We start from the raw sequence: 26062 nt of genomic DNA on the forward strand, positions 1-26062 counted from the left end.
GTTCGCTTACACCTGGTTTTCCTACAACTGCCGTTGTGAACAGGAACATTTTTACTATGACTATGAATGGTTTCTAGCCAAAAATAAAGGAATTTCCCGATGACGTTTCTGCAGTATCATTGCCGCCCTATGTGAATCCGCTCCCCCCTCCAGATATATATGCTCCTCCAGACCCCTCTGTCAGTAGTTTATCTCCTGTGGAACAAAGGGTCAGGCCTATTAAAATCCAATATGTCTGAACTTTCCTTCCCCTGACATTCGCCCTTGGAGAGTCAGGACACCCTTATACACATTAGATAGGGTGCTGCTCCTGCTGAAATATTTCGGTTCTGCCAGATTTCCCTTTAAAGGGAACCTGTCATCAACAAAATGCAATGTAAGCTGCTGGCAGCATGTTATAGAGCGGGGGAAGCTGAGATTAATATATAGTTTTGTGGGAAAACCTGTATTTCATCTATTTCTATCTGTGCTCATTCTGGGCACTTTAGTCCAGGAGGCGGGCCTATCCGTGATTGACAGCCTTACCTCCATGTCCGTATATACAGAAACCGCAGTGCTATTTTTGTCCGTATTACAGATAATACTCATTTGTAGTAATAGCAGTAAGAAAAATGTTGATTGCACATGGAAGGTGTCCGTATTTTGCGGATCCATGGTTTGCAGACCACAATACAGACACAATTGTGTGCATGAGGCCTTAGAATGACAAATCGCCGATTGATCTCTGCACGATCTGTGGCCTGGTCTTCTGCTGCAGGATTAACATCTGTCACTTGAAATTAAGGCGTTTCCAACGACAGCCCTTGAAAATAACCGAAAAAACACAACACAACATGGCAGATCAACTTTTCTACAGAAATCTGCCTTTGCTTGCATTCCATTATTTTATATCATAAAACGGAGACAATGATCTGCCGAAAATCTGCCTTATTGAAAAGCTGCGTGAATTCTAAGATGCATTTTTTGCAGGGTCTTTCCAGGCATTTTTGCAAATGGCGCGTCGTGCGTTTCACCTTTCATCAGCTCTTTTTACTACCAAAAATGCAGGAACAGAAAAAACACAGCTAAGGCCTCATGCAGATGAATGTGTGTGGCCCTTCCCTGTATTGTGGCCCGCAAAAGAGGACCCGCAGTATATGGGCACCAGCCATGTGCACTCAGTATCTCTTGACTTGAATGGGTCCGCAAGATACAGAGCAGAGGCACCGATCGGATACCCAAGGGAGCACGATGAAGAGCTTCCGTGGGATTTTGGTCCACGCCTCTGCACTGCTCTTATTGTTTGCAATGTGCACCATCTCTCACAGATTGTGGACCCACTGAAGTGAATGGGTCCACAGCCCCAAACACGGTGCCCGTGCATTGCGGACCATTATTTGCGGTCTCTAGCAGGGGCTCGGGGCATATGTTCATTTGTATAAGCACTAAAAAATATGCCTGAAATGACCTGTTTGTGATTCTGCCTCTTGGAATACTCCAGGGCAAACAGAAAGACTATTACAGAGTATACCTGCTGCAGCATTAGCCGCGCTTATGAAAGTGACTGACTGCAAATACTTGATTATCTTGTCTGACTAGAGCAACACCCTCGGTGGCTCAGCTAGGGCTGCAGGTGTCATTACCTAAATTATTATTATGTGCAGTCTGTCGTCACTGTACACAATGCTACAAGTATCAGTGACAACAGAAACGTGACAAAGCAGAGAAGCCAATGAGCAGTATGTACACGGTGATGTTACTCTGGCTCCCGGTCTGCAGCCGCTCCGCTGACTATTGTCTCGCTTGCATTGGATTAGATTAATTGGAGCAAGGAATGGGGAGAATGGATCGTGTGAGGTACAGGGCTGGTTCTAGCTTTGCTTTAGGGCTCATTCAAACGCAAGTAAGGGCTCCATGCCTGTATTGTGGGTCCACAACATGAGCGCTGGCCTTGTGCACGCCATGCTGCGGATACGGACCTATTGACTTTAATGGGTCCACAATCCGTAAAATATGGCCTAAGATAGGACTCTTTACCAATCAGTGGAGTTCCAATTCAGATACAGTCACAAAAATTGAAGCCTCTTCTGCCGATGCAGCTTGGTTATCAGAGGTGCAGTGACCGTTCGTCTGCTCCGGAGCCCCATACGCAGTAGGGTTCACCCCACTGTTTATTTTGGTGGTGAGCTGCTCCCCTGTAGGGTGTCCATCTGCTCTCACTCATCTTCATAGCACTCACATCAATTGTACGTGGCGCTCCGCAGTTTCCACGTCACTTATTCACAGTGGCACCATTTGTACACTTATGATACACTTTCTCCACAGCAGCACGAGAACAGTTCACACTGCGCAGTGTCAGAAATACGGCCACCCGGGGCCCAAAAGCCAATAATCATCCCTTGTGGCAACTCTGATAAATCATCCATTTTACCCATGACAGCAATGAGGGATATGTGTGCAGATAGTCTATAACACCCCTTATATACTCAGAGCCAGCTCACCACACTTTACATACCCACCGAGCCGGCCCACCCAGCCAGCTCACCACAACTTTTATACCCAGCCAGCTCACCACACCTTTTATACCCACCCAGCCAGCTCACCACACCTTTTATACCCACCCAGCCAGCTCACCACCCCTTTTATACCCACCCAGCCAGCTCACCACCCCTTATATGCCCACCACACCTTACATACCCACCTAGCCAGCTCACCACCGCACTTTATATACCCACCCAGCCAGCTCAGCACACGTGACTTCCTTCATGAGCTGCACACTGCTGACCTTGAAAGTAGGAAGTGGTCAGAATAATGGGACTCAACTGTATAGAGCAGGGATGGCCAACCTTCGGCTATCCAGTTGGTGCAAAACTACCAGCATGCCCAGCCTGCCTACAGAAAGGCATTGTAGGAATTGTAGTTTTACAATAGCTGGAGAGCTGCAGGTTGGCCATCCCTGCTGTATAGCATCAGAACAGCTCGCCCCATAGAGGCAGCCACCGTTTGATGACTAGTATGGAGTCTTCTGCTTTTTTTTTACTGTGCGAGATGACGAAACCTTACAGAGGTTTCTCTCATCTGCAGCAGAGGAAGGTTCTACAGATACAATCCCTGATGCTTTAGATCAGGCATGCTCAACCTGCGGCCCTCCAGCTTTTGTAAAACTACAACTCCCACAATGCCCTGCTGTAGGCTGTTTGGGCATGCTGGGAGTTGTAGTTTTGCAACAGCTGGAGGGCCGCAGGTTGAGCATGCCTGCTTTAGATGACTCTTTCTGATAATGGGAAGCGTCAGTAATTGCTATAGTAAATGCACGAGCAGAGATCAGGGAGGGATGCCCGTCTCTACACAGAAGGCTTCACTCATCACCATTTTAAGCTAAAAGAGGCCTTTAGTGTCATAATAAAATGAAACCCTACCCAGAACTATGTAGTAAAAGAAATAAGTTTTACGGCAGGAAATGCTAGTTATTTTCCAAAACAAACAAACAGTCTCAATTGTGCAAAAGTGAACAAAAAAATAAACCCATCAATGTATTATTTGTTATTGGAGTAACGATAAAGACTCGGAAAATAAAGTTATCACATCATAGTGAACGTCGTAAATAATAAACCCAAAAATGTATTTTCAAGCCATTCCCTCATCAAAACGAATGCTAAAAATGACAATACATTAGACGCTCCCTACAATGGCACCATTTAAAGATAAAAGTTGTCTCGCTCCTTTAAGACGTGCACTGACTGAGCCCAGATACTGGTTACTCTTACCCACCCATGGAAAGAACCAGATTGGGTTGTATCCTGGGCGAGACTCCAGGATCACAGGTCTCTGGAGATGAATATTTATATTCTTCTGCACCCTTATTGTGTAAGCCTTGGATTACCTGTGGAACCACTTTTTGCATCTGTATCAGGATATATCTTCAATATATTACTCTTCTACCAAAAATTATAAAATAAAAAAAAAAGATATATAATTGAGGTAGTCCCAGCTCTGCCTCCTTCTGCTGACATCACAGGGTAGTGATTGCATCCTGCTTACCAATGGCCGTCCTGCCTACGTAAATGCTTAATTCATTCTTGCTGTTTCAGACGACATCCCATCTGTCAATCACATGGATCGCCGTCCTACTAACCCTGGCCCCTCGGACAGAACGCGATTTGTGACAAAGACGCCCGAGTGGGTGGAGCTACCATGTCATCAGTCTGTGGTTGAGGAGATCCTGAGCATGCGATCATCCCGCACATTCCGTGACCAAGGGAAAGGAATCATTATATTCTGCTGAGCTGCCCGGCCTTGTGCCTGGTGTAACAGGGAATGTTCTGGTGACAAGTTCCCTTTACCATCGTATTCCCAGAAAAATCCTTTAAAAAGGATGTAATAAGCAGATTGCAATAAGCAGATCTGATGTTCAGGCCTCCAGGAAATCTGATCCTTGTAGGATATCAACTTCCCAAAAAAAAAAAAAAAAATGTTATGATAGTCATCTCTGATCCATTGTTCAGGTCCATGGATTTTTTTGTATTTACAGGACAGAAGAATGCAGCAGGTTACGCTATTCTACCAGAAAAAAAAAAAAGTGTGACCAGGGATTAAAGGGAACCCGTCATCAACGTTATGCTGCCCATACTAACGTCTGTCATTCATAAGTTAAAAGTAAGTGGTTGCCGAGAACCAACATCACAATCATTGCAGACTGGGCCTGGAAAAAGAGTCCCGGCTACCTGAGAAGAGTCCTGGTTATTCATGATCTCCTGCTCCCCCCCCCCCCCCCCCTGCTGATGACTGACTGTCTAATGCCAATCAGCAGATGGGTGACAGAGCAGGAGATAATAATGACCAGGACTCTTCTCCGGTAGATGTGACCCTTTTCAAGGCCTCAGCTGCAATGATTATGATGCTGGTTCTCAGCAACCGCTTACTTTTAGCTCATGAGTGACACATCGCTGAGATCTGCATTGCTATCACTATTATACCTCAGTGAGGTCAGCATAAAGTTGATGACAGGTTCCCTTTAAAGGGGGTTGTCCAGGGGTAACTGATAACCTATACTATAGGTATGCCATCAATATCTGATCTGTGAGGGTCCGGCGTCCGGCAACCTCGCCGATCAGCTGCGTGTTGTCTGACTGAAGAAAGTGATTGTAATTACACTACACTGCAAGGGAGACAACGCATAGTATAATGAACAGGAAGCAGCGTTTGCATTGAGCGCCGCCTCCTCTTCAAACAGCTGATCGGCAGGGGTGCCGGCTGTCGGACCTGCGCAGATCAGATATTGAGGACCTATCCTAAGGATAGGACTGCAATAGAGATGAGCGAAGTTATCAAAAATGTGATTTGGCCGCTTCGCTGAATTTCTCAAAGAAATTTGATTTGTTACAAATTGCTTCCTTGCGAATCGTATTCCATTGTATGTAGCGGTGCACTGACGGGGAACATCGCCATTGAGCCCCTCAGATGCTGCATTCATCGCTGATCGTGGCATCTGACAGTAACATTGAGGCTTTGCAGGGGTTAATCAGGAATAAAAATATATAAATACTCACCTCCTCCATTTTCTGTTGCGGCCATCTTGACTGAAGCAGCAGAGCAAAATCCTGCACACTGCAAAGTCACATGGATTTATTATTTTACCGCCAGGTAAAAATTGATTCGTTACAACGAAGCGTGAGGAAATTCGCTTTGTGGCAAATCAAATTTTTCCTGAAATTTTGATCAAAGTCAATTAGTTTCACTTTGCTTCGCTTAAAGGGGTTGTCCAGGTTCAGAGCTGAACCTGGACAGCCCTCCATTTTCACCCCAGCAGCCCCCCTGACATGAGCATCGGAGCAGTTCATGCTCCGATGCTCTCCTTTGCCCTGCGCTAAATCGCGCAGGGCAAAGGCATTTTTCAGAGTTCCGGTGACGTACCGGGCTCTCCATGGGGCTGACAGGAACCCCGGTGACGTCACCGGCACTGATGGGCGGGATTTAGCTCTGCCCTAGCCAGTAAAACGGCTAGGGCAGAGCTAAAGCCCGCCCCTCAGAGCCGGTGACGTCACCGAACACACTGCTGGGCGGAAGTTACCGCCCCGCAGTGTGTTATTAAAAACAAAAGAGCCTGTGCCCTGCGCGATCTAGTGCAGGGCACTGGAGCGCATCGGAGCATGAGATGCTCCGATGCTAGGCTCAGGGGGGCTGCCGGGGTGAAAATAAGGGTATGTACGGGTTCAGCTCTGAACCCGGACAACCCCTTTAACAGTAGTCATCAATATAAAACCCTGCTAAGGTGGGGGTGTATCTTATCTGCCCCCATCAGAGTCAGAGGACGCTACAGGTGTGTGAGCGGCCAGCAAGACAGAACTATATCTCACAGGCACGTGCTAGAGACCTACGTTTAGCATGTATTTCAGGAAAAGCTGGATATTAGACATATCCATAGGGCACCACTCACCAGACGGATGCCAAAAGCACCCACCCGGCTGGTATACCTGTGCAGAAAATAGCAGCAGATTCTGCTTTCCTAGACAGAAGGCCACTGGAAAAAAACTATACCATGCACTTAAATACATACGACGCTGTGCCGCAGGGAAATCTTCCTGACACTGCACTGATACCCGGCCCAGCTGCAATGTGCAGGGAGCCACAGTGCGCTGTGGAAAATGACCCTCTTAATCGGAAAATTATTTGTAAAGTGCTACGTGGGCTCGAAAAACAGCACTGGGTATTACACAATGGTCTCCAACCTGTGGCCAAACTACAACTCCCAGCATGCCCTGACAGTAGGTGGCCATCAGCTCATGCTAGGAAGTGTAGATTTGAAACCGCTTGTAGACGCCTCCCAAATATTTAGACTTTTGTAGAGAAAAGTATTTTACTTTCTTCTGGTTTTCAGTCGTTTATTGGCATCTAAACCTTTTGTAAAAGTCTTTGAAGTGTCACTGGTGGCATCTACTGCACTGGTGGTGGATGGAGATGGAATAGCCGGATCCTGGAAGCAGCAGTCGTTCATCGCTGATATGGGAGCATGGAGGCGGATTTGATGTTGGTTTTGATACTGCTGGGCATCTTACCTGAGTGGAGACATTGAACACACGGTCAGCTCTGGCACACACAAGGAGGTATGGCTTTGAGCCTGCTGGACCATTCTTACCTGGCTGGCCAGCCTGTGCCATTGAAACCCCCCCAGGCATGTGCTGCTGCTGGTTGGATTGCATGTTCATGGAAACTTGCTGCATGCCCGCAGCCCCTGGTAACATCCCACCTGGAGCAGGCTGTCCTGGGCCCATGGGGCCCCCAGGTCCCGGTGGACGACGATTCGACAAGCCTTTTCCAAATGCTACAGCTACCACCAGAGCGTTTGTGTCAGCTGGATTATATGTTGGTTTATTTTGCCGTAGGTCTAAAATGTGAAGAAAAAAGGGAGCAGGTTATTAACATTACAACTCAGATGCGAATACCAAACCAAGAATAAATGAGCAAAGCTCCCAGGAAAAGACTCATCCCAACAAGAAACATGAGATACATCAGAGGGTGTTATTAAAGGGGTCGTCCCATGATAAACATGCATCTCCTATCCACAGGGCAGTGGACAAGGGGATGATTGGCAAGGGTTGGACCGGCTGATCAAGAGAAAGAGGTCTCTGTACTCCCCCATTTGAAAGAGGTGCCAGTCATACATGCACTACTGCTCTATTCAACATTATGGGAGTGCATGCATGAACACCACTCCATTTAAACAGGGAAGCACTGGGCCCCTGTTCTTGTGACCACCAGGGGCCCTATCAGTCATTACATCCTGTATTATACTCCAGAGCTGCACTCGCTATTCCGCTAGTGGAGTCACTGTGTACATACATTACTTATCCTGTTCTGATCCTGAGTTACATCCTGCATTATATTCCAGAGCTGCACTCACTATTCTGCTGGTGCAGTCACTGTGTACATACATTACTTATCCTGTACTGATCCTGAGTTACATCCTGTATTATACTCCAGAGCTGCACTCACTATTCTGCTGGTGCAGTCACTGTGTACATACATTACTTATCCTGTACTGATCCTGAGTTACATCCTGTATTATACTCCAGAGCTGCACTCACTATTCTGCTGGTGCAGTCACTGTGTACATACATTACTTATCCTGTACTGATCCTGAGTTACATCCTGTATTATACTGCAGAGCTGCACTCACTATGTACATACATTACTTATCCTGTACTGATCCTGTATTATACTTTATATCAGTTTCTCATACCCCCCCGTCAGTCATGATTTCAGGATTAGTATCGAGCAGACGACTTAATTAGTATCACGCATCAAGAGATACCCCAGGTATGGATTCGGTGGGATATCCTCAAATCATGACAAGTAGATGGGCCCTGAGGACTGGAGTTGGGGGAACACTGTTCTAGAGGAAACTTTTCACACTATCCTGCAAATTTTAAACATTTTAACCCTGAAAATGATATTTATTATACTGTAAAATTTAAAGAGACGGTCTGACATAATTAAAAATTATGGACAAGCCACTGAATGGTGAAATAAAAAAATTATACTGTACTTATCTAATCCTCCGGCGCTGTATACCTGCATGCCACCGCTGTAGTCCTGACCAGGAGGACTGACCCGCGGTGCCAGGAGAGAGGTAAGTGCAGCATCTTTTTTTATCTTACAGCATTCAGGGGGATTGTCAGACTCTCGGACACTCACTTGCAACATCAGACTCCCTCTCCTCCTTGATGAGTTTATCCAGCAGGTTGTTGCACAGTTTATTCATAGTCTGGACTTGTTTCTGGAAAGAAGCAGCTCGATTAGTACATAAGGCCAGAAGAGCGGGGAGGTGATGGAGGGCAGCGGAGAAGAAGGCTGGCCATTACCTGGGCCACTTCCGGGGTAATGCGAGATGCTTCTGCACTCAGCTGCTTTTCCTGATCCTCCACGTCGGGGTCGGGTTTGGTCCTCAGGTGATCAGGTACCACTTCATGGCTGAATACCGGGACCCTGCCCTCGGTGAGACGCTGCACACATTGAACCTTGTTAAGGAGTAGGCCTCTAGACAGACGAGGCGTCGTGTAGAAGATCGGAGGCTACGGCACTTACCATAATCTCTTCATCTCGGTCCGGTGACAGGACCAGGGGGATGATCACCTGGTTCTTCAGCAGTGGGGTCTTCTCATTTTTAAGGACTTTATTGAGGGTGTTGAGCTGGCCTGAGAGCAGTGCAAAATTGTCCAGCACAGAGGGCCTAAGAAGAGAGATCTGTGAGCCGGGCATCACGGGAGGTCTCCCAATATGGGGGAGAAGGAGAGATGGCCGTGGTAGGGTCACTAAGGGACCGAAGAGTGTAAATGGGTGTCAGAATGGAAAGCGGCAGACGACACAGATGGCCTATTTGTGGGTGGTTTACCAGACAGAAGTTTGGGCTTCATTTTTCTTGGATTTAAAAAAAAAAAAAAAAAAAAAAAAGTGGTGAAATATAAAATCCACTACAAACAGCGTGTCGTGCTTCAGATTATTTTTTTTCCCCGACATGTAGCATACCGTCTGTGGTAGTAGAAAAGCATGGAATAACGTATATATATATATATATATATATATATATATATATATATATATATATATAAAAAGACGCTACTGAAGAGGCCCTTGTAAAATGGGCATGAAATCGGAGTATTAGGCACAGATTTTCAGGCACAAAGTTTACACGGTGCCGAAACTGACCTGCAGTGCGGATTTTGAAATCCGAAACATGTCAATAGTTTGTGGGGATTTTCACAGATATTGGGCAAACGGACGTTGGTGCCGAGACACAGAGAATCCGCACAAAAATCCACCTAAACTACACTGCCGTGTGCATGTACCCTACGGCCTCCTGCACACGACCATATCGGTTTCACGATCCTCAAAATACGCATGCGGCCCGTCTGCATTCTGCACTGTTCACAGACCTCATTGTAGAAATTCTTGTCCGCAAAACAGACACGGACAGTACAATGTTCTATTATCTGCGGCACAGCCGTGGACAGAACACGGACAGGACAATGTTCTATTATCTGCGGCACAGCCGTGGACAGAACACGGACAGGACAATGTTCTATTATCTGCGGCACAGCCGTGGACAGAACACGGACAGGACAATGTTCTATTATCTGCGGCACAGCCGTGGACAGAACACGGACAGGACAATGTTCTATTATCTGCGGCACAGCCGTGGACAGAACACGGACAGGACAATGTTCTATTATCTGCGGCACAGCCGTGGACAGAACACGGACAGGTCAATGTTCTATTATCTGCGGCACAGCCGTGGACAGAACACAGATAGGGCAATGTTCTATTATCTGCGGCACAGCCGTGGACAGAACAATGTTCTATTATCTGCAGCACAGCCGTGGACAGAACACGGACAGGACAATGTTCTATTATCTGCGGCACAGCCGTGGACAGAACATGGACGACATTCTTGTGCCGTCTGCATTCTTTGCATCCCCATAGAAATAGATGGGCGTGAATTCAATCTGCAAAAACTGTGGCTCGGATGCGGACTGAAAATACGGTCATGTGCATGAGGCCTAAGGGAGAGTTCACATATAGCGGTTTAAGAAAAACACCACCGACATTGGGGTATTATAAAAAGCACTGAGTATTTTTAGTGACTTTTTTCCCCCCTCACGTTTGAAGAGCTTTTTTTTGCCTTTTTCTTAAAGGGTTTTGTCACTTCAGCAAGTGGCATTTATCAAAAGTTAATACAAGGCCCTTACTAATGTATTGTGATTGTCCATATTGATTCCATTGCTGGTTTGATTCATTTTTCCATCACATTATACACTGGTTACGACCACCCTGTAATCCAGCAGTGGTGGCCGTGCTTGCTCACTATAAGAAAAGGTCTCTCTGGTGACCAGACCGTGGGAGCTCACATAGTCTACATGATTTTTTTTTGTATGCAGCATGCTCTGGTGCGTACGGATTATTATTTTTTTCTTTCAGTATTTCCATGGGAAAAAGAAAATGCCTGAAGTAAACCACACATCTTCTGGAAAACAACATTATTGATGATGTTTTTTTGGAACCAAAGCCATAGTGGGCTCAAAAGGAAAATATAAGGGAAGGAAGGCCTTCTCTGGCTGGGCTCACATCTGCGCTGTTCCGGTGGAGGAACAGACTGCCGGAGATCACCATAGCCAGATACCACCACGCACTGCCGGATCCCCATTCACTGTAAGGGCTGTTTCACACGAGCGGATGCCGTGCGTGACATCCGCTGCGTGAATGACAGCCAAGACCTGCTGCGGACAGAAGAAGCACGGAGCACTAACATGATTGATAACGCTCTGTGCCTCTCTGTGATCTCTTTACTACAAAATCACAGTGAGATAAAGTTGTCACCCTGATTTTGTAGTAAAGAGATCACAGAGAGGCACGGAGCGTTATCAATCATGTTAGTGCTCCGTGCTTCTGCTGTCCGCAGCGGGTCTTGGCTGTCATTCACGCAGCGGATGTCACGCACGGCATCCGCTCGTGTGAAACAGCCCTAAGGGATCCGGCCGCTTTCCAGCATAAGGGCAGCACGGTGGCTCAGTGGTTAGCACTGGTGCCTTGCAGCGCTGGAGTACTAGGTTTGAGTCTGACCAAGGGCACCATCTGCATGTTCTCCCCGTGTTTGCGTGGGTTTCCTCCGGGTTCTCCGGTTTTCTCCCACACTCCAAAGACATTCTGATAGGGACCTTAGATTGTGAGCCCCATTGACAGTTGGACGCTAATGTCTGTAAAGTGATGCGGAATATAGTAACGCTATATAGGTGCATAAAATAAATAAATAAATAAATATACAGACTTTCAAGTAAAATGTTGCGTGTGGCTGTATTACAGTTCACAAGGCAGATGGCCGCTTTCACACGAGCGTACTGAAATCCGCCAGTATTCTGGCTCTGGATTTTGCGCAGATTCCTTAGGATAAACCATCAGGATTTACATGCGTGTTCTTTTCTCCCCGCATTTCTGATGCCGTCCCATAGACTGTAATGTGAGTATTTGGAAACACTCACAATATGCAGATTTCAAATACTGACCAAAATTATACGCCCATGTGAACAGCTCTATTCATTAACATTAGCGGCGTATTCCGGTACGTAAAATCCGGGCCATATACGGACTGTAAATACGCTGGTGTGAATGAGGCCTATTTCTCCCTCCTGCTGGATCCACTTCTCAAAAACCTGCAATAAATAATAAATAACTTGCAAAAAATACATGTGAACAGCTGCAGGGTAAAGCACAGGGGAGTGGCAGAAACTCTGATGAGACTGACTATCCTAGAATCACAATAGAAAAGGCCACTATACAGGAGCCACCAATCACTGCTGTGTCCTAACAGAGCAGAGAAGCAGTATAAAGCATGGGAGGCAAGACAGCACTGCAGCCTGAGTCCCTGATCAGACGGATGGTAAATTTCCAACAGTCAATGCAGCTTAGCTGTAGTCGATCATTATTATAGAGCAAAATGGGTTTTCTCCGCATTCCCCCCACACTCCAAAGACTGATAGATTGTGAGCCCCATTGGGGCTAGTTGGATGCTAATGTCTGTGAAGCGCTGTGAAATATAGTAGCGCTATATAAGTGCATAAAATAAATAAATAAAACAGCAGTGTAAAGTATGGGAGACAGAATATGTGCTTTCTTGGTGCAGTCACATTCACGGCATTTGACCGATTGGAGCGTAACCTGAATAAAGCTCAGCTGACAAAACAAAACCTCCATGTCAACAGCCCCCAATATCCAACATGCATCACCTGAAGGTAGTGACTTATACAGAATTATACGTATGCAACTGGAGAGCCCCTTTAAGAACCTTTTCCAAATGGACTTTTACATAGAAACCCAATTTAAGTGACGACATCTGCAGAATTCCACCAAAACCCTCTGTAAGAAGCGCCCGACCTGAACATCATGGCGCCTCCGCCGGATTCAGAGCTTCCCTTCTGTGCATCACTGCATTATTTATAAAGGTTAATTGCAAGCACAAGTCTGGAGAGCGGAGCCGGGGGAGGGGTAACATCTACAAATCAACAAGTCCCATTAAAAGTTAATCAGCTGCATCCGGCCTCTGCCTTCATTACTTTCCTGTACTCACATCTATCTGTGGTCACTCCATTTACACGAGGACATGATCCATCCTCCATGTCTCTCCTCCGCGTGGTGCTTGTGGACTCGCCACATCCTACGGGACCTGCCGCGTTATGTGAGGCACAGAACGTCATGGCAAATGCAGACACCGGCTTTATCTCTCTATATATGAGCTGCGATGACATGTGATATTTGGGTGGGATACAGAGTTATGGAGGTGCTCTGTGCATAGAGGGAGACCGCGAGGGGGGCTACAGACATCCTGCTCTCAATCGCTTTCTCTTAATTTACACAGACACTACATCATCCCAGTCAGTATCTTTCCTTCACTACAGTACCCTAGACCAGTGTTTCCCAACCAGTGTGCCTCCAGCTGTTGCAAAACTACAACTCCCAGCATGCCCGGACAGCCTTTGGTTGTGCGGGCATGCTGGGAGTTGTAGTTTTGCAACAGCTGGAGGCACACTGGTTGGGAAACACTGCCCTAGACCACCAGGGATGCTACCATTAATTTCATTACTGCCTTAAACCACCAGAGATGTTGTCCGCTCACTGTCCTAGACCACCAGGGATGTTACCATTAACCCCTTCACTTCCCTGCCCACCAGGGATATTGTCCAGTCACTGTCCTAGACCACCATAGATACTATCATTAATCCCTTCTCTATCCTGACCAGCAAGGAGGCTGTCCATTCACTGTTCTTCACAACCAAGGATGCCATCACCAACCAAGTCACTGCCTTGCCCTCCTGGTAAGTTGTCCATTCACTGTCGTAGACCACCAGGGATGCTACCACTAACTCCTCCACTGCCCTGCCCACCAGGGATGTTGCACAGTCACAGTCCTAGAACACCAGGTATATTACCACTAACCCCTCAATTCCCTGACCGGCAGGGTATGCTGTCCATTCACCGTCCTCAACCACCAAGGATGTTACCATTAACCCTTCAGCCAGTTGTATCATACTGATCAGTCAATAATAGACATCAATATGAAAAATCCACTCATGATAATTAGCTCCTCTCACCTCTCTCTTAGGGCTCGTTCACACGACCGTTGGTGTCCCGTTCCCGCATTTTGGACCGCATTCGCGGATCCTCAATAGCATGGCCACCGTTCCCTTGTTATTACGCATCACGGATGCTGGACCCATTCATTTCAATGGGTCTGCAAATCCGGAACGATGCAGAACGGAGCACTATGGAGTGCTTTCCGGGGTTCCGGGCCTCCGCACCGCAAAAAGATAGAGCATGCTCTATCTTTTTGCGGAACAGAGGGATCGCGGACCCATTCAAGTGAATGGGTCTGCGATCCCCATGTGCCTGCCCCACGGAAAGTGCCCGTGCATTGCGGACGGGCACGGGACACCAACGGTCGTGTGAACGAGCCCTTATATGCACATGAATATAGGGCCATGTACAGACATGGCAGAAATCTAGCAAAATCTGCATGAAATACACACAGATTATGTCATACATTTTGTTATGGACGTTCTCAAATCAGTATGAATCTTTCTGCTACGCGTGAATAGAGTTCTGAAATCCCTACAAATGTTATGTAATAGCTCACAGGTTATCAGAGCATCTATCTGCTGTGTCTGACTGCGGCCTAAGACTCCCGCCATACAGCCAGGCCTGGGGGGGACACCCTCTTCCTGCTCACCAGGTCAGTCGCTCATACTCGTTTTCCAGTTTAGCGATGAATCTACCCAGGGTGTTCTTCAGATCAGACACCTGAGTGATAAGCGTTTCCAAACTGGATTCCAGCTGTTTTTCCTCCCGCTGCTGAAAAATAAGATGAGTAATAAGTCAAGTGATAGAAGCCTGAGGACCCATTCACACAAACTGCAAATATAGGTCCGCAATGCACAGGTACCGGCCGTGTGACTGTGCGAATCCCGTATTGTGGCACGGACCCATTGACTTGAATGGCAGGGATTCGTGGTGCTTCCATGGGCTTCCTATCCGTGCCTTTACTCCGCAACACATCCTGCAGATTGTGGACCTATTCAAGTCAATACGCAACACGGGCACGGACGACCTATGGTTGTATGAATGAGCCCTTAAAGGGGGTTGTCTACTAATCCTCAGGATAGTCCATCACTTTCTGATTGGCAGGGGTCAGACACCTGGCACAGCTGTTCTGCATTCTCCATTGTATAGGGCGGGCATCAGCAACCTTTGGCACTCCAGCTATTGCGAGACTACAACTCCCAGCATATTCCAGTCAATTCTATGGAAGTTGTGAGAACAGCCAAGCATGCATGGGATTCATAGCTTCATCACAGCTCGAGTTCTGGGGGACGCTGGTCACCTCAGCTGTGCGCCCACTGAAGTGAATGCAACCGTCCACTACACAATGGGGATCTGCAGAACAGCTGAGCCGCGGGCGTCGGACCTCCGCTGATCACATGCCCCGGGGCAGAATAGAGGTGAAGCACAGTAATGGTGCAGCCACACGGGGAAATGTTCTGGTCGACACATGTGCCGCATATATTGACTCAATATATAACGGGGTGCACAAATTTTCGGGGGTGGGGGGCGGGTATATAACAGGGTGCACAAATTTTCGGGGGGGGGGGTATATAACAGGGTGCACAAATTTTCTGGGGGCAGTATATAACGGGGTGTACACGTCCTGGGGGGCAGTATATAACGGGGTGTACACATGTCCTGGGGGGGGGGGGGCAGTACACACATATTCAGGATACTTGCAGTTTTCCGCACAAACCTGCATTTCCTCCGCTCCCTCAGACCTCAGTCACCATGGAGACAAAGCACTTCCGGTGCAGCGGAAACCACCTCCCGGTTCAAATGATGATTTCCGGGTGTAATGGGCGGGACTAGAGAATATCACTAACCAGGAGCCTAACCCCCCCAGACCGGAGACAGCAGGAGGGGGCGGGGGGAGTCCCGGGGACATGGCGGAGAAAGCAGACACCGAGGTACCCCCAAAACAAGTGACACCCGAATGTATATATACATATGTGTGTACCCACCTACCTGACCACACCAAGTCTATATATACCCACCTACCTGACCCCCTATATCTATACAGAGGTCCCTCGGTATAAACCCACATGATATTGACCCCCCCCATCATTATATATACACCTACCTGACCCATGTGTATATATATATATATATATATATATACACACACACCCACCTACCTACCTGACCCCTATATATATATATATATACACCCCCTCACCTACCTGACCCCCCATATCATATATACCCACATGATACAGATCCCCCCCATAGTTGTATATATACTTTAGGGTGTTTCATTTTTCCAAAGATGTGGTTTTCATATGACTTTGCTGACGCCCGAGTCTCAGTGATGTAAAGGATTGGGTAATATTTCGGGGTTGCACACATTGATCACTTTTATTATTACTCTCACTTCTGTACCGAGGAGGTCGGTCTAAAAACGACTTCAGTTTCAGGATCCCAGGGGCTCTGCATCAAGCAAGGTGGATGGCAAAGGCAATACACACACTTACAATTGTCCTCTTCACCTAAACAGTTAAATATTTATCTTGACGAGAATTGAAAGGAATGAAACTGGTTGCACATTTTGTCATATATGTTCGCCTTTTGCACGAGGCAATTGTAAGTCGATGGCTCCACGGAATGATTTGGATATGCTACAGCTTCTGAGCACTTACCCAGATGCAGACGGGAAAAAAAGTGCTCTCACAGTTGCTAAGAGACACCTTTGGTATCTGGCAGAAACAAAGGTAGGATTGGCTCACGCGCCTGCGCCGTCCATTTTAGTATTAGGTGCAGGCGCAGTGAGTGAAGGACGGCGCAGGCGCGTGATTTGCAGGGCACCGAGGATGTCAATTACATTTACAAGGGCGTGCCGAACAGTGAGAGGACGGAGGCCTCTTGGTGCTGCAGCGGCGCCCCACTAGCTCCTAGAGGCTCATTTGCATATTATAAAAGTCATTATTTAGCGCGAATGGCGGCGGGCAGGGAGATATCAGTCATACAGTTATGTTCTGCTGACATTAGCACATCGCTAACATCAGCCGGTACATAACGATTGTCTGATGACAGAAACCCTTTAAGTTTGTGATTTCTAGTTTTCCCAATAAAAGTAATTAACATTGAAAAATCTTATTTTTTGCCTACTTTTACAAAACTGATCAAAGTGTGCGACCTCTAAATATTATCCAGTCTTCTTGAGATTTGGCATATATATATTTTACATCACTGAGACTCGGGGCGTCAGCAAAGTCTGCAAAAAGTTAAAAAAATGTTTTTTTCCATTACAAAATGAAACACCCTAACCTACCTACCTGACCCGACCCCCTATCTATATATACCCACCATACTGACCCCCATATCTATAGATACCCACATCATAATACTGACCCCCTTATAGTTATATATAGGGGTGCACCGAAATTCCGGCGGCCGAAAATGGGCCTAATCCATTTCGGCCGATATTGGTACATATCGGCAGAAAATAGCGGGGAGGGACTGGGAGGAGGAGCTGGGGGCCGGTGCGTTCACTGTGCTCCGGCCCCCAGCTCCAGTAGTTATAAAATGTGTACAATTAATAAGGATTCTATTCATGAGGCCCCCTCTGCAGTAGAACATTCAATACAGCCACATCCTACTCACAGGGCTGTTATCTTAATGCTGCTGGCCGGGCAGACGAGCGGCAGCGTCACGACTGACGTCATGTGCCCGGCCTACTTTCTGAATGAAGGAGGCGGCGCAGGCATGTGACGTCAGTCGTGACGCTGCCGCTCGTCTGCCCGGCCGGCCAGCATTAAGATAACAGCCCTGTGAGTAGGATGTGGCTATATTGAATGTTCTACTGCAGAGGGGGCCTCATGAATAGAATGCTTATTAATTGTACACATTTTATAACTAGTCTGTACTGGAGCGGCAATGGGGGGGGGGGGGGTCTGTGGATGGCACTGTTATGGGGTGGGTGGGGGTCTGTGGATGGCACTGTTATGGGGTGGGTGGGGGTCTGTGGATGGCACTGTTATGGGGTGGGTGGGGGTCTGTGGATGGCACTGTTATGGGGTGGGTGGGTGGGGGTCTGTGGATGGCACTGTTATGGGGTGGGTGGGGGTCTGTGGATGGCACTGTTATGAGGTGGGGGGTCTGTGGATGGCACTGTTATGGGGTGGGGGGTCTGTGGATGGCACTGTTATGGGGGTCTGTGGATGGCACTGTTATGAGGTGAGGGGGTCTGTGGATGGCACTGTTATGGGGTGGGTGGGGGTCTGTGGATGGCACTGTTATGAGGTGAGGGGGTCTGTGGATGGCACTGTTATGGGGTGGGGGGTCTGTGGATGGCACTGTTATGGGGTGGGTGGGGGTCTGTGGATGGCACTGTTATGAGGTGGGGGGGTCTGTGGATGGCACTGTTATAAATATCATTTAAAAAAAAGTATTTTAAAAGTATTTGGGCAAAAAGGCAGTTTCGGTTTCGGTTTTCGGTCAAGGGCATCCTGAATTTTCGGTTTCGGACCAGAATTTTCATTTTGGTGCACCCCTAGTTATATATACACCTACCTACCTGATCCCCCCCATATCTATATATACCCACATAATACTGACCCCCCCTATAGTTATATATACACCTACCTACCTGACCCCCCATATCTATATATACCCACCTACCTGACCCCCCCATATCTATACATACCCACATGATACTGACCCCCCCTATAGTTATATATACAGCTACCTACCTGACCCCCCATATCTATATATACCCACATGATACTGACCCCCCTATAGTTATATATACACCTACCTACCTGACCCCCCCATAGCTATATATACCCACATGATACTGACCCCCCTATAGTTATATATACACCTACCTACCTGACCCCCATATCTATATATACCCACCTACCTGACCCCCCCATATCTATAGATACCCACATGATACTGACCCCCCTATAGTTATATATACAGCTACCTACCTGACCCCCCCATATCTATATATACCCACATGATACTGACCCCCCTATAGTTATATATACAGCTACCTACCTGACCCCCCCATATCTATATATACCCACATGATACTGACCCCCCTATAGTTATATATACACCTGACCCCCTATATCTATATATACTCACCATACTGGCCCCCCATATCTATATACCCACCTACCTGACCCCCTATATCTATATATGCCCACATGATACTGACCCCCCTATAGTTATATATACACCTACCTACCTGACCCCCCCATATCTATATATACCCACACGATACTGACCCCCATATCTATATATACCCACACGATACTGACCCCCCTATAGTTATATATACTCCTACCTACCTGACCCCCCCATACCTATATATCCCCACATGATACGGACCCCCCCCCATAGTTATTTATACACCTGACCCCCATATCTATGACTCCCCCATATCTATATATACCCACCATACTGGCCCACCATTTCTATATATACCCACACGATACTGACCCCCATATCTATATATACCCACCATACTGACCCCCTCCATATCTATGGTGTCAATTTTGAGCCCCTACTATACTTTGGGGCAGCACGGCATAGCGACCACCCCTACTTCAACACAGCACCAGCAGGCGATGAGAGCCAGTAGCACCCTTGCAGTAGGGCCAAGCCACTGTGGCCCTGGGCCCCCCACAACCCACATGCACAGCAACAAGCGCCACCGTGCAGTACTGCCCCATGAGAACACGCCTCTCATTCGACCCAGTTGTACTTAATCAGCAGGAGACGGCCTCAGGCCACCTGCACACGTTGCGGACTGCGAGCAGATTTTCCACGTTGATTCTCGTGCGTAAAAACCACATTGTAACACAGTACCAGCAAAGTGTATGAGATCAGACAAAGCTCACCTACACTTTGGGGGTCGTTTACTAACAGAAATTCACCTATTTTTGGTTAGCAATGATCCGTGAAACATGGATACTATCCGTGTTGTGCCCGTGTTTTTTCACTGACCCATATACTATAATGGGTGTCATGGATCTGTAAACCCAGGGGCATGCTTCCGTAGTGTAATCTCGGACCCCCTGACTGTGATAAATCACGGATGTGTGAAAACACACATTAAAATCAATAGGTACGTGTGCTAAGAACACGCACAGCTCACATCCGTGAATCAGTGACGTCAGAATAAGCCCTAAGAATGCATGTAAATAAAGCCGCAGATGAGGATTGTGGCGGCAGTACTGTGCTCAGTGGCTGACGCTGCATTCACAGTCACATAGTTTTTTTTTGCAATTTTCATAGTTTTTCTTCAGTTGCAACAAAGTAGCAAAAAATAAACAAAAAGCCCTAATTTATTTCTGATGTTTCAGTCAATTCTCCAGGAACCGCCTATAGCCGCTGGTTAATGTTTAGTCACTCACGTGCATGTTTATCAGAGTCCAAAGTACTGGCATAGCGGAAAGGCCTTATGTCTGTGGGATGGATGGGCAGATCCTAGGAGACCAGGGGCCACTGCACTGAGGAACTAACTGAACGTGGAGCACACGTAGAGAACCCGCAGACACCATCTAAAAACCAAGTCATGTGTGCGTAGAATAACTTAACCTGCACTGATAATGTGTGTACATAGGGAATGCACAAGCAGAATGGCGAGTGCAGCTCTGGAGTATAATACAGGATGTAACACAGGATCAGTACAGGATAAGTAATGTATGTACACAGTGACTATACCAGCAGAACAGTGAGTGCAGCTCTGGAGTATAATACAGGATGTAACTCAGGATCAGTACAGGATAAGTAATGTATGTACACAGTGACCGCACCAGCAGAATAGTGAGTGCATCTCTGGAGTATAATACAAGATGTAACTCAGGATCAGTAGTGCAGCTCTGGAGTATAATACAGGATGTAACTCAGGATAAGTAATGTATGTACACAGTGACTGCACCAGCAGAACAGTGAGTGCAGCTCTGGAGTATAATACAGGATGTAACTCAGGATAAGTAATATATGTACACAGTGACTGCACCAGCAGAATAGTGAGTGCAGCTCTGGAGTATAATACATGATGTAACTCAGGATCAGTACAGGATAAGTAATGTACGTACACAGTGACTGCACCAGAAGAATAGTGAGTGCAGCCCTGGAGTATAATACAGGATGTAACTTAATGATTTTCCTATTTCATGACGTAAAGTCATAGTTTTATTAAAGACACGGAGGCGAGTATTGCTTTCTCCTTCTTTACTGAACCACCAATAGAAGCAAAGAGAAAAAATTAACATACAGGAAACCATAGCAAACAATGTCCCTCCCCTCTGGCCCCTATAATAGGCCGCTCCTCCTATGGCTCTTCCTCTTTCTTTGGGATCCTGGTGCCAACATCCCGAACAATCCAACGAACTCAGAACTCCAACCGGAACGAAGAACTCCACTCTGTACAAAGCAGGAACCAGCAGTCGCCAACCTGGTCAACCACCGAAGAACTTTAAACTGGAACACGGCATACCATCCTTGAAGAAGCTTCAACCTGAAAGAGAGAACAGACCATGGGCCCAGGTGAAACCGGCATGTCAGGACAGGAGCATCGGACACCAACTGCTCAAACAGACCCGATAGGGGTTGAATGACCAACGGTAATAAAGTGCATGAAACAAATACAACAAAGGCAATGAAACAACCAACAGGACAATAAATACAATGGCATTAAATAAATAACAGGACAATAAACACCGCAAAGGAATAACATAAGCGAGGCCTGAAGAAAAACCCACCAAAAACCCAAGGGGGGGAATCCAGGGGGGGCAATACTCGCCTCCGTGTCTTTAATAAAACTATGACTTTACGTTATGAAATAGGAAAATCATTAAGTTTTACATCAAGTCACGGAGGCTCATATTGCAAGTTCAAAGCCTGTCAATAATCGAAGCAAACAAATTAGCTGGAGGACGGAAATAGAACTCCCTGAACGTGGTAACATTAGACCAGTCGGCCAGGCGCATCACGTCCTCCAATCGGGCCCCCGAAACCGCCAGCGCGGTGGCAGAGGCCCCCCGTGCAGAATGGGCCGTGAAGACAGAAGTGTCAACACCCGCCAATGACATAACCCACTTGAGCCAACGTGCCAATGTAGGACTAGCCACCGGCCCAAACGGATGCCGAATAGACACAAACAGCTGTGGCCTGGAAGGAGACCTGTGTGCCAGAGTCCTAGACTCGTACTCCCTAAGGCACGCCACGGGGCATAAGATCGGAGACGTAGGAAAACTAGGGTAGGACACGAACCGGATGCTAGTCTTAGTGCGACTCGAGATGTTAAAGGTAACCCCCTCCGGGGTAAACGAGCGCGCGTCGTAATCAAGGGCCCTCACATCCGATACTCTTTTACACGAAATGAGGCAAAACAATGCCAACAATTTAGCGGACAATTGCCTAGTGGATAGAGCAGAATTCTCGGGCCAAGAAGCCCAAAACCAGGGAGACATCCCAAGTAGTGGAAAAACGAGGCCGAGGGGGACGAGACAACCGAGCCCCCCGAAGGAGGCGAGACACAGAAGGATGTTGACCAGCCGCAACACCCGCGTAGCCCTCGTGGGTAGAAGAAATAGCGGACCTGAAAAGGTTAATGGTCCGATACGCCTTCCCCGCCTCAAAGAGAGAGGTGAGGAAAAGCAGCAGGTCAGCTACAGGTGCCGAAACGGGATCCAAGTCCCGTTCCACGCACCAATTAGCCCAAGTTCTCCAGGCTGCCCGGTAAGACTTTCGGGTGCCGGGAGCCCACGCGTTGTCCAATAGTCGTCGAGTTGCAGCCGAAATTCCCTCGAAAGATCCAGGTGTCCGGAGATCCGGCACGCCAGCAGCCGCAGGGATCCGTCGAGGAGAAGGGGATGGTGTAGACCCTGAGGGTTGCGCAGGAGATCCAACCGGCTCGGGAGAAGAACAGGAACCTCCACCAGAATCTTCAATAACGAAGGGAACCACACCTGGGATCCCCAGAACGGGACCACCAGAATCAGGTCCGCCCGATGGCGGAGAACCTGCAGGAGAGTCCTCGGGATCATGGAGAACGGAGGAAACGCGTACAGACGAGACACCGACCAGTCCTGGAGGAATGCATCCACCGCAATCGCTTCCGGGTCCGGACGCCAGCTGAAGAACCGGGCTAGCTGCCTGTTGAGCCGAGAGGCGAAGAGGTCGATGGACACCGGACCCCATAAAGCCGAGATCGCCACGAACACCAGCGCATCCAACTGCCAATCGCTGCCGTCCGACAGGTAGCGAGAGTTCCAATACGCCTGAACGTTGCTCAACCCTGGCAAATACTCTGCCTGCACCATGAAGTCCCTGGACAGGCAGAACGACCAAAAATCCTTGGCCAAACGTGCCAAAGTGGCCGAGCGAGTACCTCCCAGGCGGTTGACATACCGGACCGCCGACACGTTGTCCATCAGCAGTCTGATACACGCGTTGGCGATCCCGTTGGAGAAACTCTTCACAGCGAAGGATCCCGCCAGGAGCTCCAACGCATTGATGTGCAGGAGGGATTCCTCTGCCGACCAGGGACCCCCAGTGGAGACCCCGTTGCAATGGGCCCCCCAGCCCTGGAGGCTCGCGTCCGACTAGATCGTCAACTCCGGCAGGGATCCAAAGATCGCTCTCCCGTTCCACGCTTCCAGGTTGGCAATCCACCAACTCAACTCCTCCCGGGCTTCCGAGTCCAGAACCACCGCGTCCGCAAAGGAGGCACCGGACCGAAGATGGGCGATCTTCAGTCGCTGGAGCGCCCGGTAATGCAGCGGGGCTGGGAACACCGTCTGAATGGATGAGGCCAACAGGCCGATAATGCGGGCCAGGTGACGCAACGAGATGTGGGGAGCGCGGAGAGCGTGTCTCAACTCCTTGCGGATCCCCCGCAACTTCGCCGCCGGCAGGCTGAGGGACTCCGAGAGTGAATCCACCGTGAATCCTAGGAACTCCATCCTCTGGGCCGGAGTAAGGCAGGATTTCTCCCGGTTGAGGAGGAACCCGAGACCCGAAAGCAGATCCGCCGTCCAGCGTAGATGTTCCAGCAATCCCGCTCTGGACTCGTGCATCAACAGGATGTCGTCCAGATAGACTATGAGGCGCACACCCCGAGTCCTCAACCACGACACGACCGGACGCAGCAACTTGGTGAAACACCAGGGAGCTGAAGACAGCCCGAACGGCAGACAGGTGAACCTCCAGACCTCTCCTTGCCACCTGAACTGAAGCAGGTCCCTGGAACGAGAGGATACCGGAACCGTCAGGTAGGCATCCTTCAAGTCCAGTTTCACCATCCAGTCCCCCGGGATCAGTAAATCCCGAAGGAGATGGATCCCTTCCATCTTGAAATGACGGTAACGTACTACCGCATTCAACGAGCGAAGGTTGATGACTGGTCTCATCTGCCCATCCTTCTTCCGCACCAGGAAGATATTGCTGATCACCCCCGCCGATGCCGGGGGAGCCAGCTCTATCGCCAACTTTAGCCTGAGGGCGTGTAATTCTGCGTCTACCAACGCACGGTCCGTGCGCGATAGGGGAAAGAGCGGAGGGGAAGGAATCAGATAGGGGGACCCCGTGAGCTCTATGTGAAATCCCCTGACCGTGGCCAGCACCCATGGATCCGCGGTAATGAGGCTCCAAGCGTGGGAAAAAAGCCGGAGCCTGCCCCCTACACAAGGTACCGTAGAATCCCCAATCTGGGGAGCACTTACCCAAGGGTCTACGATGATTCGGGTTGCCCCGGAAGGAACGTGAACGCCACTGATTTCCTCTTGTGGAGAAGAATGGGGATGCGTTTCGCTGGTCCTGGAACTGAGGACGATGTCCACTGGAGCCTCTGTTCGCTCCACGGGCCTGAAAATTTGCACGGCCGGACAGGCGGCCCCTACCACTGCCGGCCCTATGAGAGACCCGCCCCTGGAAGACCCTGCGCATAGAAGCCTGGGCCTTGTCCAGCGCGGTAAACGTGCCCACAAATCGGCTCATGTCCTTGATGAAGGACTCGCCGAAGAGGAGGCCCTGGGCATCCTTCCCTGCCTCAGTGAGCGCCAAATTGGCCAATTTGGGGTCGATCTTAAACAATATAGCCTTGCGCCTCTCAATCGCTACGGCAGTATTGGCATTGCCGGCAAGGCATATGGCCCTCTGGGCCCAGCCCCTCAATTCCACGGGTCAATTGGGGAACCCTCAATTCTGGCCGCTTCGGCCATCTCCAAAATCCTGGTCAAAGGACCAAAGACATCCAACAGCTTGTCCTGGCAGCTGCGTAATGCTGAATCCAGGCCCTTCTTAGCGTTCCAGCCCGTTTTGGCCAAGAACTGCAACATCTTGGGGTCCACCAACGGGGTGTCGCAAACCTTATTGGGGACCACTGGCCGGGGACACTCTGCCCTAAGCTTATTGCGCGATTCGCGGCTGAGCGAGTGGCGCACCCAGTGCTCCAAATACGCCCCTACATGAGGAGAGGGGAGCCATTCTGCCGAACGAGGGTGGTGTAACGACTCCGGGTCGAACATAGGTTCACCCGCCTCATCCAGCACACCCTCAGCACGGGTAGCAGTGGAAGTCGCTGCCAAATCCTTGGCAGAGGAGGCCGCAGCAGCGAAAGTCGAGGGGCCCGGAACGGGGGGGGGGGGGTGAGATCCTCCTCAACCCCATAATCAAAATCCGCCAACGCCTCCTCGTCTGAAGCTCCATCCGAGTCAGACAGATCCGGTGATTGCGCTCTAGCGCATTTCCATGTCCGCGCCCGTTCTGCCTGGCGGGAAAAGGCCCTTTTCCGTGAGCTAAGCACGGTCTCTGGGGTGGCAAGATGCGCACCAGTGAAACAGGGGGATCAATGGAGGTAGGCTGCGGTGCGGCAGGGGGTAGCTGCAAGGGAGCACTAGTGGGGTGTGCGGACAGAGCCTGGGCAATAGTCTGTGACAGAACAGACGACATGGAGCCCATGGCTGCCATAATCGCGTCT

The 26062-nt window shown here is 48.8% G+C and overlaps 3 protein-coding genes across 9 annotated transcripts in view; 1 reads left to right on the forward strand and 2 right to left on the reverse strand.

Moving 5' to 3' along the window:
• Positions 1-14847, reverse strand: part of ELOVL1 (ELOVL fatty acid elongase 1) — a 50465-nt gene extending 35618 nt beyond the window's left edge. Inside the window, exon 1 of the mRNA XM_044301658.1 lies at positions 14753-14847. The gene's annotated coding sequence lies outside the window, so the exon portion shown is untranslated. The remainder of the gene's footprint in view (positions 1-14752) is intronic.
• MED8 (mediator complex subunit 8) lies at positions 6847-15899 on the reverse strand. 2 transcript variants are annotated; one of them, XM_044301662.1, is made up of 7 exons: positions 15821-15899; positions 14753-14874; positions 9064-9208; positions 8841-8981; positions 8674-8755; positions 7115-7363; positions 6847-7034 (listed from the first exon to the last, which is right to left on the reverse strand). In XM_044301662.1, exons 1-7 carry the CDS (start codon positions 15824-15826, stop codon positions 6970-6972), a joined length of 810 nt encoding a protein of 269 aa, XP_044157597.1. In that variant the 5' UTR covers positions 15827-15899; the 3' UTR covers positions 6847-6969. The 2 variants fall into 2 exon arrangements, with proteins under 2 accessions (XP_044157597.1, XP_044157598.1); XM_044301663.1 differs by lacking the exon at positions 15821-15899 and having other exon boundaries at positions 9064-9290; positions 14753-14877.
• Positions 15900-15916: 17 nt separating this feature from the next.
• Positions 15917-26062, forward strand: part of SZT2 (SZT2 subunit of KICSTOR complex) — a 100214-nt gene continuing 90068 nt past the window's right edge. For all 6 annotated transcript variants that reach the window (XM_044301643.1, XM_044301645.1, XM_044301646.1 and 3 more), the window contains exon 1: positions 15917-16034. In XM_044301643.1, the coding sequence (XP_044157578.1) occupies positions 16011-16034 (24 nt within the window). In that variant the 5' untranslated portion in view covers positions 15917-16010. The remainder of the gene's footprint in view (positions 16035-26062) is intronic.

The sequence above is a fragment of the Bufo gargarizans genome, chromosome 7 (genome assembly GCF_014858855.1).
Source record: "Bufo gargarizans isolate SCDJY-AF-19 chromosome 7, ASM1485885v1, whole genome shotgun sequence".
Classification (NCBI taxonomy): domain Eukaryota; kingdom Metazoa; phylum Chordata; class Amphibia; order Anura; family Bufonidae; genus Bufo; species Bufo gargarizans.